Source organism: Stenella coeruleoalba (genome assembly GCF_951394435.1).
Source record: "Stenella coeruleoalba genome assembly, chromosome: 3".
NCBI classification, from domain to species: Eukaryota; Metazoa; Chordata; class Mammalia; order Artiodactyla; family Delphinidae; genus Stenella; species Stenella coeruleoalba.
In genome coordinates, this window is record NC_137148.1 from 156,059,466 (window position 1) to 156,075,189 (window position 15,724).

The 15,724-nt window shown below is 39.4% G+C and overlaps 1 protein-coding gene across 3 annotated transcripts in view; it reads left to right on the top strand.

Moving 5' to 3' along the window:
* MAPK9 (mitogen-activated protein kinase 9) overlaps positions 1–15,724 on the top strand; it is a 59,578-nt gene that overhangs the window by 12,362 nt on the left and 31,492 nt on the right. For 2 of the 3 annotated variants that reach the window (XM_079917079.1, XM_079917080.1), the window contains exon 2: positions 6,159–6,329. In XM_079917079.1, the coding sequence (XP_079773205.1) occupies positions 6,208–6,329 (122 nt within the window). In that variant the 5' untranslated portion in view covers positions 6,159–6,207. Of the gene's footprint in view, positions 1–6,158; positions 6,330–6,738; positions 6,980–15,724 lie in introns of those variants that run through there. The other variant, XM_079917081.1, reaches the window with a different exon arrangement.

The window sequence follows — 15,724 nt, forward strand, 5'->3', positions numbered from 1 at the left end:
GTATATATACAGTGGTTTGGAGGTATCAGGAATGGAGGCTGGGAGAGCACTTTGGCTATTGGTATGTCTGGGGAGCAATGAGGCCTTTACTCACAACACTGGGTATCGGGCATTGGGCCTGGAGATGGGGAGACTGACGACTACAAGGAGCTGGCAGGAAGAATCCTTGCTGGAGTCACTCACGTCCCTGTGAGTGACATAATAACCAATTCTCTATCATAGTATGTACTGTAACTTAAGAACTGATGTTCAGAAGAATGGCCCTGCGGTGCTGTGAAAATTTTGGTTATCCAAGAAAGATTAAGTTGTTGTGCTATGCTATTTTTAATATGAATTAAAGTAGGAAAAAACAATTTGATTAAAACTTTCAGCAGCAAGCATTGAAACAAAGAGGGTGATTGTGAAAATCTGCTTTTAATCACAGCAGTCAGTTAATTTAAATATTGAATGTCCTGGGTATTCTGAAACATTAGTGTGATTAAAGGTTTGAGTCTATGGATCACTGAATTATCTTCATCATCAGAAGAAAGTGTCTTAGTGGGGTGAAGACAACAAGATGAGATGTGAAGATCTGCGTTATTCTGGCCTGGTCTTGACCAGGCCTTGGACAGTCACTTTACTTTCTAAGTAAAATTAGAGATATTACAGTAGTATATTGGGAAAAACATGGATATAGTAGTCAAATACACCTCAATTCAAATCCAGGCCGTGCCACTTTCCAGCTGAGAATTTGGGCAAGTTCCTTACTGTCTCAGTTTTGTTTCCTCATTTGCAGAGTGAGGACAGTACCACGCACCTCACAGGCTGTTAGGAGAAGGTGTATAACTGTGTACTCAGAGCCTGGCCCACTTGCCTTCCTGCCTCCAGTCTCATCTGCCTCAAATCCATTCTCTGTAAAGGTGTCAGAGTTACCATTTTGCAACTTTTCATTTAAAAATGTTTGTTTAGTTTTTAAAATGTGAAATATGTGCATAGTTTAAAAAAAAAAGAACAGGAAGTTATAATGGCAAGAATGAAAGTCTCATTTCCCACTGTTTCTCTGCACTTGCTAGCATATTGTGTGTGTGTGTGTGTGTGCATGTGTTTGTGTATTTTTCCATACATTGGAATTTACTGTATGCAGTCTTCTTTAACTTGCTTTATTTCCTTATATATCTTAGACATCTTTCCATATCAATGCATAAAGTCCCTGCATTGTTTTTAATGGCTTTATTATACTTTTGTGCCGTAATTTATTCAGTCATTCCAAGGGTACTTTTTAGGTTATTTCTAGTTTTTTGCCTGTTACAAGCAGTGCAACAAACATCCTTGCACAAATATCTTTGAATATTTGTACACATGTATTTGTCAGATACATTTATAGAATTGTAGTTGCCAGGTTAGGAGTCTTGTGCATTTAAATTTTTCCTTAGGTATTACCTATTTTGCTTCCAAAAAATGTTTTACTAATTTATAGTTCTCACCATCATGTGTGAAAGTACCTGTTTCATCACACCTAGGTTGATACTTAACTTGCACGCAGGTCTTGCCTCCTCCAGGAAGCCTTCCTTTACATCCGTCTCTCACTCACACATTCCACTTGTTCTCTCACTCTGCCCTCTGGACACTACTCTGCTGGGCTTCTGCCATGCAGCCTGTGCATTCCCCTAGGACACCTCCTACGTGGTGTGATAAATATGCAGTTGGTGGTTTGAGGGAAGGGACTGTCCAATTAGTACTCCATTGACAGCTGGTACCTCATGCTTGGCACACAGGAGGCCGTCAGGAGTTTGTTAGGAGAACTCAGTAAATGGTAGCTGTCATCTCCACAAGACTCAGACTGTATGCTCTCCACTGTTCTTTCCCACTTTAAAATTTTATAACTATGTAAAGCTGTAGTTAGAGCTAATTTTTCTATTTAGAAAAGTTAATCAGATTTAATATTTATAGTACCTGAATTGCTTATATTTAGAATACGAGAGGTAGAGAAAAAATTTTTTAAAGCATTTCTTATTCTAGGCTCTAAACAGGTAGGAAGGTTTCTCCTGCCCAATGTTTATTTATAGAGTGGGTAGATTTTACAGGTCTCCAGTCTTGGAGAAATAGAGATTTTCGATTAGAGCATTTCATTAAACAAGCATTCATCAAAGCAGTATGGTAAGTGGGGAGAGTGTGGACATGAGCCAGATGCCTTTAGCAAAGGCTTTGCCAATTCCTAACCTCAAGGCACCCACTCACCACAGTTAGGTCTGTAGGAGCAGAGTGTGTTCTTCTAGGAGCTTTTTCAGTGGAAAAATGGTGGGCATTGAACAATGTCTTATGAGAGGGAAGACAGGCCCTCCCTGCTTTTGAGGAGCTTCTGACTTGGCAGAGGGAGGCAGAGGCAGACCTGCAGAAGCCGAGTGACAGTGAACACGGTAGGCACTGGGTCCCACTGCTGGGAACCGAGGTGAGGAACCAGCATCTTCTGGTGAGGGAAGTTAAGGCAGGGACTGCACCTTCAGTGTGTTGGTAATGTGGTTGCATGAAGAATTCTTAATGTGTTGGTAATGTGGTTGCATGAAGAATTCTTAACACCTCTCAATTTGTAAATTGTCTTCTGAAACCAGGTTGAGGTCCATTTTGTTGAAATACAATCTCAAGAGAGAGTTGATTTCATTAATAGCTAAATTACATGCTTTCTTAGTTTGGTTTGGGGTTCTTTCTCTTGCTCTCATGAAGCCCATGAAGCCCAAGATTGACAGAGGAGGTGGCTTTGACAGATTCTGTCTTAGGTGATTTTTTTTTTCTGCCTAATAAGGGAAACTTATTTTAATTTTAAAATTATTTAAAATCTTGAGATGAAATTATGTTAATTATTGACCTAATAATGTAATGTACTCCCCAAATTCACAAAAGCTAACCTAATACTGCACCAGTCTGAGTACAGGTTACAACAGCTGTAGCAGAGAGAGTTCCAGAGTTGCTCAACAAGGTTGAGATTAATTTGTGCCAATCTCAATGTGGGCAGGTGGACCAGAATGGGGCCCACCTCAGTGCCACAAGGTCATTCCAGACTCAGGCTGGTGGGTGACTCTAGCATCTTCAGCATGTGACTTCCATCTCTGGATCTATGACTGCTGATCCCTCAGCCAACAGCAAGGGAGAAAGATAGATTGAAAGGCAAGCAGCTTTCTGTTTAAAAAAATGATCTGGGAGTAGCATACATCACTTCTGCTCACATCTCATTAGCTAAAGGTTAGTCATCTGGCCACAGCTGGCTGCCAGGAAAGTGACCAGATGTCATCTCTAGTTGGGTAGCCATTTGTCCAGCTGGAACAGGGTGGCTTCTGTTACTAAAATGAAGGGAGGAGTGGATCCTGGAGTAGGTCAGCAGCCTAGGCCTGTCATACTGTCCCTTGGCCACTTCAGACTTAACTTAACAAGCCGTACTTTCCAACTCAGCTATCTCTTGCTTACCTCCAGCTGTTTCACCTTTGTTTCTCCCCATCTCCTGCAGGGCAACAAGTCACGTACATTCTTCCTCCAAGCCGTGCATTTCCTTCTTTTCCCCACCTGCCACAATCCTGCCATTTTTGTCAGGTCTGCCTGTTTTGAGTCCTACCCATTCGAATCCAACCCTTTCTCAGCTTCCCGAATGACCTCTCTGAAAAGCAAGTGTGAACCCATGCCTCTCGTGCTTTGATGGCTCTACAGCCCTCAGGCCCAGGCCCAGATGGCTCTGAGCGGCTTCCAGGGCCTGGGGTGATCTGGCCTTGTTTTCTCTCCAGTTTTTTCCCCCCATGACCCAGCAGAATCAAATCTCAAATGATTTGTCATGCTTAGAAGGCACCTCCAGCTCTCTGCACATGCTACTTCCTATCCCTTCACCCTAAACCTCCATTCTTCTGGGTTTAGGGCTCTCCTTGCATCCGATCTCTTCTGAGTATACCCGCAGTGTACGCTCTCTGTAAGCTTGAAACGCAGAAGGCAGGTTCTGGCAAAGGACCTGGTCCACAGTGGTGCTCAAGAAATGCTTTATGAATGACCAGTATTGCTGGTGCATTACAACATGGCCAAGAAATAGCAGGTTGTAGTGGCTCCTGCCTTCTCGCTGAGTCTGTCTCTGATCCTTTGCATTTTTACTCCACTAGTCAAGCTGAGCAATTCACCATGTCTGAGCACAGTCAGTTTGAGTTCTGTGCTTCTACTCTGTCTCTGGCAAAACTATCCAGGGCAAATGCCACCTCCTCCATGAAGCTCTTCTTGTTTTCTGCACCCCTGCTTGTGGGTAGGACCTCTTTTGCCTTTCAGCTTTGTTTCTATTTTGATTATGGCCCTTACCTCTTTATAACTTATATTACAATGTAGATAATAGACTCATTCTTCACACTTCTCCCCCAAATAGTGAAGTAGGGGCTGCTTCAAGACCAATACCTGTTTGATCTTGATATATGTCTTCTATATTATTTATCACTTTCTTGTACAAAGGTACCCCGTAAATGTTGAGATGAATTGTCTCGGCCTCTTAAAAACTATAAATAAATTAAGAAAAAGATGCTCCTTCAGATGTCAGTAAAATAGAGCAGCATCGTGAGGGAATCATTAGCTGCAGTGTTATGGGTCTGATCAGCAGAGGTATATTGAATGGTCACTCTGTCCCAGGGTCCAGGCCCTCCCTGTCCTCCTATCCTGGGAGTACAGGGTGCCACCATGAACAAGACAGACCTATGCCTCCCCTCCTAGAGCTTAGGGCCCCCTTCTCACAGCAGCATGGCTTGGCCAGCTCACTAAGCCTTGGGTCACTCCAGTGTAACACAGGGCTGATAATTTCTGTCGGTTGTTGTGAGCAGTGTGTTAGTTTATCTAGTGCAACGCTGGCCTCCCAGACACAATCCCCAGCCAGTGTGCAATGGCTCTTGGTCAAAATGGCTGCTGTGCCTACCAGCTGTGCCTCAGCCACTGCCCTGAGAATGGTAAAACATGAAGCAACAGTCAGTTGGAGAAACTATTCATTTGATTTAAATTCTTTGTTCAGTCTTGTTGTTAATCAATTTCCATGTTTAATGGAAGTCCTAGACATCATTGTGTTGAAACACATATCATAACTCCAAAAACTCAGTGGGTAGATATTAAATATTAGGTGTTAGAGCAAACAAGCAGGAATTTGGGGAAGCTGTAGAATAAAATTTAAATTCTGTGTTTGTAAGCAGTGTAGAATATTTACCTAAATGATTTTATTGTTGGCTTTTTAATTTTTAAGAAATGACCAATATAAATAGCTTGCTAACTTTTGAATAAACATTATCAGACAAGAGCCAGGGAACGGAGTAAAGGTAGCTGCCTGCCGATTTCTGTTTGCTTTGTTTTCTATATAAAATCATACAGGCTCCTGCAGCGTAGGAATCTCAGCCTACTATCTAAACCACAGAAAGGCTGCTCTGGGGCTTCCAGTTTATATTCATGCCTCGTGGATAACATAGTGTCCATGTTATTGACTGTAGCTTATGACAGAGTTCTCCGTCTATGGCTGTCTGTATTGAAGCCCACTAGTGATGTAGGGTTTAGGGAATGTAGGCCGGCTCCGGGACCACCTCACAAGGTAGGAGCGCACTCACGAGCATCCACGGCACACACAGGTGTCACCAGGCCTCCAACACCCCGTTGTTCTTTAACTTACCACTTTTACAATCACTTTGGCATCGGACTTGCTTTCTAGTTCGTCACTTTAACCTGAATTTGTGGACACAGCAGAAGACTGGTCCATTTGTTTTTCTGCATGAATGAATTGTAGACGTTCATTTTGCAGCATCTCCAGAGTGCCTCCATATCTGGTTGAGACAGCACGGTGTAATCTGGTCCCACAGGAAGCAAGCTGATGGGAATCACATAGTGATGTAGTCTTGTCATGGCTAATAAAAATGTACAAATTCTTTTCTCCAAAGGTGGTTATTTCCTAATCCAATCCCTTAAGATGTGGTCATGCAGGGTCTCAGAATTCCTTCCTTTCATGATAATCTTGTACCATTAAAATGTCTTTGCATTTTTTGCATGTTGCTTAAGTTCAGAACTTGGTCTAACTCAGTTTACCAACTTACAGCCACATTGTCTTATATACCAATGAATTTGAAACACTATTAAGTGAGCTATGCATGTATAATTTCAGTAAGAATCCATGTTCATTCTGTTTCTCTTTCAAGGAATCTGACGACTGTACCAGCTCTTCGGAATATTATATGACACTACATCATGAGTGACAGTAAATGTGATAGTCAGTTTTACAGTGTACAAGTGGCAGATTCAACTTTCACTGTCCTAAAACGTTACCAGCAGTTGAAACCAATTGGTTCTGGAGCCCAAGGAATTGTCTGGTAAGTATGGTCTGTTTCAGTAGTGTAGATTGAGTTTTTGTTGTAATAAAAACTTAATAGATCTAAGTCGTCAGAATTTAGAAAAACTGATGATAAAAATACCCTTTTCTTTGCTATAGGTTTATAAGCTAAATTGAATCAACCTCTTGCTTTAGTTACATATAGTCAGATTGTAGGATACAAACTCAAATTCTTAGAATGCTGCGTAAATTTAAATAGGTAGCAATTTTTCTTTTTTCTTTGTTTCTTTTCTCTTTTTTTTCTTTTCCATTCCCCCTGTCATTATGATATTAGAGTAATAGGTATGACAGTGAGTTGTAACAGAAATTTGGAGTTTTATTCATTTCTTCATCCTGGCCACCTTTCCCCCCTCCCCCTTTTATTCCCAATCACTCCTATTCATTTCTAGGCGCCGTCATTGCAGTGCCTTGCCCTTCATTGGCAGGATGAGGCCAGTCAGTGTCATTATCACCCCATGGATTAACCAGGAAGGGATGCCGTATGAGGGGTTGGGCTGGCCGTCTCTTCCTTGGTGTCTCACTTCAACTATGTGTCCAGCCCAGAACGTCAGAACCGTTGGTCTGACCCTGAACCTTAGTCTCTTGCTTGGTAAGACAGTCAGCTGCCGCGACATCACTGGCCAGCTAAAGGTAAAGTTTTTCACATGTTTTCTAGACTACAGTTATCAGCACTTCCCAAGCTTTTTATCCCTTAGTTTTTTGGCAAATCTTTTCTTCTTTTTTTGGTTAGTAAAAACAAGATTGTCTTTGCATCTAAAAGGAACTGTGGTAAAGCTAAACACCCAATGATTACAGCTTGTAGGTAAAGGGGATTCAAGATAAAAGAGAACTCTTGGATGGTCTGGTAGGAGAGTTTATATTTTTATTAGAGATGTTGAGTTTAGAGAATCTGCATCAGTGGTTAGTAATTGATCCTCTGTTGTAGAGATATGTGATCAGGGAAGTTAGTTGTTTTCTTTGGCTTAGGTAGTTAGAGGCCCTGGAAGCTGAGAGGAGGTGGTAGTTCAGAGATTCCCAGAAAAACTAATGAGGGGGAAGGGGCTGTTTGGAAGGAATGCCTGGCTTGCATCTAAAATAGTGGTGATCTTAACTTCCAATTGATAACATGCTATATTGGTACTTAAATCCAGTGTGCCAGGAAAGTTTTAAAGTGAATGGATGGTTCATATTAGGATACTTTGATGTTAATAAAAAGTTCTAGACAGTAAAATATTCTTTTGATTTATAACCCATCTCTTATTTGGAACTGGATGGTAATTTGACATAGGGAATTAAGCAAGACTGATATCAAGGACATTTAATGTAATAACCACATTAAGAGCTTGACTAGAAATTCATAATTAATTGTATAATGGAGAGCTTTACAAGGGTTTTGCAGTTAAAATTAATGACTTCATTACAGCATGGTAAATGACAATAAAATTACATGCTACTTTAAAAAATACTGTTTTTCAGAGATTAGTTTTGATTTCCAGTTTTCATATCCTACTTCCTATCTTTGTTTTTTAAAGAAATGTTTAATAATGAATTTACTCATTATGGGTGTATATTTTTCATTAAAAAAATTCTAGTTTTGAAATGAAAGTTCCCAAATAAACAGTTATAAGCTAAACCTCCTCTGGTAAAAGCAGTGGTAGAATTATAAGATGGGAAGTTCTGAATTTTTAAAGAATTTTAAAGACTAAGAGTCCAGAAATAAACCCATACATCTGTGGCCAGTTGATTTTCAAAAAGGATGCCAAGATTATTCAGTGGGGAAAGAACAGTCTCTTCAACAAATGGTGCTGGGACAACTGGATACCCACATACAAAAGAATGAAGTTGGACTCCTACTTCACATCATGTAAAAGGTTAACTCAAAATTGATCGATGACCTAAATGTAAGAGTTAAAACCATAAAACTCTTAGAAGAAAACAAAGGGGGAAGCGTCATGACTTTGAATTCTTAGAAATGACACCAAAAGCATGAGCAACAAAAGAAGAAATTGGACTTTATCAAAATTAAAAATTTTTGTGTATCAAAGAACACTGTCAAGAGAGTGAAAAAACAACCCACAAATGGGAAAATATTTGCAAATCGTGTATCTGGTAAGAGTCTAATATTCAGAATATACAGAACTCCTACAACTCAACAGCAAACAGACAAACAACCCAATTTATTTATTTTTAGGTAAAAGCATCTTTTTTTTTTTTAATTGGAGTATAGTTGCTTTACAATGTTGTGTTAGTTTCTGCTGTATAACAAAGTGAATCAGCTATACGTATACATATATCCCCTCCTTTTTGGATTTCCTTCTCATTTAGGTCACCACAGAGCACTGAGTAGAGTTCCCTGTGCTATACAGTAGGTTCTCATCAAACAACCCAATTAAAAAAAAAAAAAAAAAACAGGCAAAGGACTTGAATAGACATTTCCCCAAAGAAGATTTATGGCCAATAAACACATGAAAAGATGCGCATTGTTAGCCATTTGGGAAATGCAAATCAAAACCACAGTGAGGTACTACTTCATACCCACTAGGTGGTCATAATCAACAAAATGGAAAATAACAAAGATTGGCGGGGATGTGAAGAAATTACAACCCTCATACACTGCCAGCGAGAATGTAAAATGGTGCAGCCACTTGTGGAAAACAGTTTGACGGTTCCTCAACAAGTTAAACATAGAATTATTACATGACCCAGTAAATATCCCTAGATATATTCCCAAAAGAATTAAAAACAGATGTTCAAAAAAGACTTGTATACAAATGTTCATAGCAGCACTATTCTCAATAGCCAAAAGGTGGAAACAGCCCAAATGTCCATCAATAAATGAATGGATACACAAGCTGTGTTATATACATACATGGAATATTATTCATAAAAAAAATGAAGCACTGATATATGCTACAACATAGATGATCCTCAGAAACATGCTAAGTGAAAGAAGCCAAACATAAAAGGTAGTATTATTATATGAGTCCATTTATGTGAAATATCCAAAGTAGGTAAATCCGTAGAGAAAGATGCAGATTGGTGGTAACAAGGGCAAGGGGGAGAGAGGAATGGGGAGCAACTTCATAATGGGTATGGAGTTTCCTTTTGGGGTGATGAAAATCTTTTGGGGTTACTTAAAGGTGGTGATTGCACAACACTGTGAATGTGCTAAATGCTACTGAATTGTTCACTTTAAAATGGTTCATTTTATGTTTATGTGAATCCCCCCTTAAAAAAATTTTTTTTGAAAAAAAATGTAAACTGAAAGGTGCCTTAACTTAAGGATATTTGTCATTTTTAATGGATATTTAACCCCTGATACTATAGTATTATATGTAATATTTTCATGTTATATTATGCATTAAAATATGTTGTCATTTTCTTGTAACTTACGTTACATATTGATATAGCCTTAACTGTACTTTCACTTAACTCTTAGTATTTTCATTTAAATAATTTTATGACAATTTTATTAACATTTGTATGAGCAACTTTCACCTCACATACATGTAGAGGCTAAAATTTTAACACCATCCTAAATTTCACGTCTTGCAAATTCCCACTTCCATAGCCTGAATTTTGATTTTAAGGAAGGATCAAAAACTGGGTTTCACGCTTTTCTGCTCAAGAAAGAAGTCTTTGAACTGATTAAAATAGCTCTTAATGAGCCTTTTGCACAGCTAGAGTTTATTTTGTGATCTTTGATGTAATTAGTCACTTAACTTTGTAACCCAAGCCAGTTATTCATTACCAGATCAAAACCTTTTAGTTGGGTTAACTTTACTGATGCATGGAAAAGAGGTTAGTTAACTTGATTCAAATTATTGATACTTTCTTTTAGAAGTGTTTGTGCAATTATGAAAATTATTCTTAGACTTCTGGGATGTTTTCTTTTGGCTTTTAGAGGAGGTGCCATCACGAGAGCTGGGCCTAGATGGTTGGAGACCTGGTTTCCATTATTACTTTACTGCTACTTTCTACCAGAGCCTGTGCTGGCTTCCTCTCAGCCGGGAAGGTGGGTGACTACTCCTCACCTTCCTTCTAGGCTTGAGGCTTTGTGGTACCATTGAACTGCAGCAGTGGTGGTGCAGGCAATGGTAGTCCCAGACTGACAAGAGAGAAACGTTTCCTGTGATACTTCCCCCACATGTCTTCAGAGGATTTTTTCCTGGCTCTGTTTTGCACAGAGTCTTGGATATTGGCATTATGCTTTAAGGTCCTTAAAAGAAGAGTGTTCTTTTTATACACGGTTCAAGGAGAGGATCTTTTACCTTGTTCTGCTGTGTAGATAGAGCAAGAAACTATGAATGGTGCCAGTTAGACTCCTTTCTTCCTCATCAGTGATGGAAGGGCTTGAGTATACCCACCATCAAGCCCTAACTTTTAGATAACTTCTTATCTCCAATGGTCCCTTCTCTGCAAATATGACAGGTTCTTTCCCACGCCCATCACTTTTGTCCCCACTGCATCTCCTGGTTGGAGTCTCCTCTGAAACCCTGCTCTTCTGTCCCTGTCCTGACACTATCCCTGATCTTTTGAGACTTACCTGTGGAACTTCAGATAATCTTACCTCATGCTTGGAATAGAGCCTTCTCTCTGATCGAACCAAGGAGTATGTGATTGGTTTGATTGATGCACACGTGCACATGTGTGCACACACACACACACACTCCAGAACTGTAAGATAATAAATTTGTGTCTTAAATCAGTAAATCTGTGCTTATTTGTTATAGCAACAATAGGAAACTAATATACATGTGTTTTTACATTTTTGAGAAGTAAAATATCATAGTAGCAATAATGAATGGTTTACAAAACTTGTTAATCATCTATTTAAACTAGAGCTTGATAAAGATATAGGGACAGGTGTGCAGGTAAACCAAAGTGCAGGTATTGATACAGGATTAAAAGGAGGAGCTGGGGTCCAAATAAAATATTCTGACTCCTAATTTTGAATTGTTTTTACAGTTATCTGATTTATTTGTTTCTATGTTTTTGTTGTTCATTAAAACTGTTAGTAAAATAATTAGGAAGTAAGTTTTAAAATGTTTATCATTTGAAGTATTTATAAAATTAAGTTATTAGTAGAATTAAGTAATTCAAGGTTTTAAAGCTCTACGGGGAAAATATGTGTACATTTCTTTCATATATATATATATTCACTTTTTCTCTCTCCTTCTAAAATGTCAAGCTGTTTAACCAAAGTAGTAAGGACTATTTGTTTTATGAAACAGTTCTACGAAGTGCTTAACTTTTTTTTTCTGCTTTTATTAAAAAAATTTTTAATTGAAATATAGTTGATTTACAATGTTGTTAATTTTTGCTGTACAGCAAAATGGTTCAGTTATATGTATATATGCATTCTTTTTTTAAAATATTCTTTTCCATTATGGTTTATCGTAGAATATTGAATATAGTTCCCTGTGCTATACAGTAGGATCTTGTCATTTATCCATTCTAACATATAATAGTTTGCATCTGCTAACCCCAAATTCCCAATCCATCCCTCTCCCACCTCTCTCCCCCTTGGCAACCGCAAGTCTGTTCTCTATGTCTGTGAGTCTGTTTCTGTTTCATAAAGGTTCATTTGTGTCATATTTTAGATTCCATATATAAGTGATATCATATGGTATTTGTCTTTCTCTTTTTGACTTACTTCACTTAGTATGATAATCTCGTTCCATCCATGTTGCTGCAAATGACATTATTTCGTTCTTTTTTATGGCTGAGTAGTATTCCATTGTATATATGTCCCACATCTTCTTTATCCTTTCATCTGTAGATGGACATTTACTTTGTTTCCATGTATTGGCTATTGTGAATAGTGCTGCTATGAATATAGGGGTGCATGTATCTTTTTGAATTATAGTTTTGTCTTTATATATACCCAGGAGTGGGATTGCTGGATCATATGGTAGCTCTATTTTTAGTTTTTTGAGGAACCTCCATACTGTTCTCCATAGTGGCTGTACCAGCTTACATTCCCACCAACAGTGTAGGAGGGTTCCCTTTCTCCACACCCTCTCCAGCATTTGTTATTTGTAGACTTTTTATATATATATAAATTTATTTATTTATTTATGGCTGCATTGGGTCTTCATTGCTGCGTGCGGGCTTTCTCTAGTTGCAGCGAGCAGGGGCTGCTCTTCATTGTGGTGTGTGGGCTTCTCATTGTGGTGGCTTCTGTTGTTGTGGAGCATGGGCTGTAGGCGGGTGGGCTCAGTAGTTGGGGTTTGCGGGCTCTAGAGCGCAGGCTTAGTAGTTGTGGCGCACGGGCTTAGTTGCTCCGCGGCATGTGGGATCTTCCCAGACCAGGGCTCGAACTCGTGTCCCCTGCATTGGCAGGCAGATTCCTAACCACTGTGCCACCAGGGAAGTCCCTTGTAGACTTTTTAATGGTGGCCATTCTGACTGCTATGAGGTGGTACCTCATTGTAGCTTTGATTTGCATTTCTCTAATAATCAACAATGTTGAGCATCTTTTATGAAGTGTTTAAAAAAAAAGTGTAATATTAGATCTGACAATGCTTAGAAGTGACAGTTACAACCTTAACATGAAATGGTTGTATAGCTCTTATCCCTTTTTGCTTCCTCTAGTTCTGTACAAGCATGAATGTTGGCCTGTTCTTATACTGTTTTGTTTTCTGTTAGTATATATAAATAAACATAATGTCCACAACAAAATTTTTGTGATAAAGAAGATATATGCTATAAGGCATAGGAAGGCTATGATTCAGGAGAACTGAGTTCTAAGTCCAGCTCAGATCCTCATAGCAGTAGTTCTTAGTGACCTTGGGCAAATCATTGTGTCTTTATAGTTACACCTCTAAAATGTATAGTTTGGAACTTCTAATTTAAGATCAGACACCTAAACAAAGAGACAGGAGAGCAGTAATCAGTGGATATGAGAGCATTTAACAAGTTTCTGCAGAGGAAGTGAGAATAAGTAGGTAAGACATTTGCCACAAAGAAGAGAACCTATCTATAGTAGAACTCCAAAGAGGTTGTGAGTATACAGATGCCAGATACAAAAAACGAAGATGAAACGGGTGGCTAGAAGTAGGGATGTTAATTAAAAGTGTGTCTATGAAACAGTTTTGCTAGTTGGCTCCCAACATTCCCACCCCTACCCCCATGCTCAGCATTTGCCCCTAGAGAGCGAGTAAGTAAATGAAGAATTATTAGGCCAGTATCTGGAGAAGGAGAAGCCTAGTAAGAGGAGCCCAGGATTTGGGGTGTTCCTTCCCTTGAGGGCATTTGAAAATTCTGGAGTGGGCAGCTGAGAGACTTAGAGTCCTTTGGACTGCCTTGTGGGGCTATAGGAGACAGGGTTTGGCGTCCAGGGCCCTCTAAAGGGGCTTAGTGAACTTCCTTTGCTTTAACTGGGTCCGATAAAGGGCTGCATCCTAGAAGTAAGGATGAACCAAAAAGAAACTGGCCCTTGCAGGAACTGCCACTTAACTTCACATCATCTCATTTGCTGAACCCAAAGTGAGGTGAGCCCAAATTGCTAGTGCCCCCAGGTACCCTGCAGAAATAAATGTAAATTCTACCTGGAGGAAGATAGATCATACTGGATATCAAATTATTTCTAGATAGCAAACAGTTTTGCAAGTTCAAGGTGCAAGACGTAATCAGAAATAACTAGTCACACAAGGAGATTGGACAACATTCACAAAATCCAGCACAAACAACAGAGAAAAGAAACAGATCCACAGGGGTTATTGGCATTATTGGATCCAGACTTCCAAAGAGTTATGATGTTATGTTCAGGATGATAAAAGACAGTATGAAAAAGTTTTGGTGGAAAATGAAAACTTAAAACAACTAAATAGAAATTATAGAACTATAAGACATAGTAATTGAATTATGAAGTTAATGGGTGGGTTTAAAAGCATATTAAATATAACTGAAGAGAGAATTGTGATCTGAAAGATAGGTGAGGAAAAAAGTATCCAGAATGAAGCCTGGGGAGACAAAAGGGTAGAAAAATATGGAAGAGAGGATGTATTTGTTTTCTATTGCTGCGTAACAAATTACCATAAACTTAGTGGTTTAAAGCAGAACAACAACCATTTATAATTTCATAGTTCTGTAGGCCAGAAATCTGGGTGGGCTTCCCTGGGTTCTCTGCTTGGCATTTCACAAGGCTGAAATCAAGGTGTCACTGGACTGGGCTCTTATCTGGAGGCTCTGGGGAAGAATTTGCTTTCAAGTGCGTTCAGATTCTTCGCAGAACCCAGTTCCTTGCAGCTGTAGGTCAGAGGTCTCCATTCCATTCCCTTGCTCTCTATCAGCCAGGGGCCACTCTGCTCCTAGAGGCTCCCACATTCCTTCTCACGTGACCCCCCTTCCATCTTAAAGGCAACAACATGTCTAGTCCTTCTCAGGATTCAGATCTCTCTGACTTTCCCCTCTTCCCACCAACCAAAACAAACTCTGCTTCTAAAGGGTTCTCGTGATTGGATTAGTGCCCCCCCACCCCTTCCCTTGTCATCTCCCTTTTGTTAAACTTGGCCCTCTTGCAGGACACAGGGTCAATATACAACAAAAAAATCAAATGCCTAGAAATTGATAGAACAAACCACTTCAGAAAACAGTTTGGCATTATCTACTAAAATAAACTATATGTAATACCACTTTTAGCTATCTACTCATCAGAAATGCATGCCCAGAACCATGTACAAGAATGTTTATGACCATGTTTTTTGCTTGTAAACTGAAAACAACCAATGTATCTATCAACATTATGTCATATAATCATAACAAAGGAGTATTATAGCGATGACACAGAATGAGTTATAGCTTCACACAACAACGGATGTACCTCACAAATATAATGTTGAGTGAAAGAAGTCAGACATAGACAGTTTCAAAAACCAGGCAAAAATAAATGATGCAGGGGCTTGAAGATACATGTTTAGCTGGTAAAAGCAAGGAAGTGATTATGATAAAAGTCAGAAGTAGGGGACTTCCCTGGTAGTCCAGTGGCTAAGACTCCATGCTCCCAATGGAGGGGGCTCAGGTTCCATCCCTGGTCAGGGAGCTAGATCCCACATGCCACAACTAAAAGATCCTGCATGCCGCAATGAAGATTGAAGATCCTGCGTGCAGCAGCTAAGACCCAGCACAGCCAAATAAATATATTTAATTATAGTATAAAAATAAAGTCAGAAGTAGTTATTGTCTTTGGGGGGCAGGAAGGATAGTGATTAGTGGGGGGGAGCACTTTGGGGTTGTTGACAAAACATGGTTCTTTGTAATAAATCATTAAGACGAGGAACAAAAAAGGAAGCAAAAGAATGAATACCAGACAGGCATACGCCTTCTCACCAACAGCACTCAACTTTGGAAATCATTGGAGCTCTGAGAGAAAATTGATTTCGAGCTTAGAAG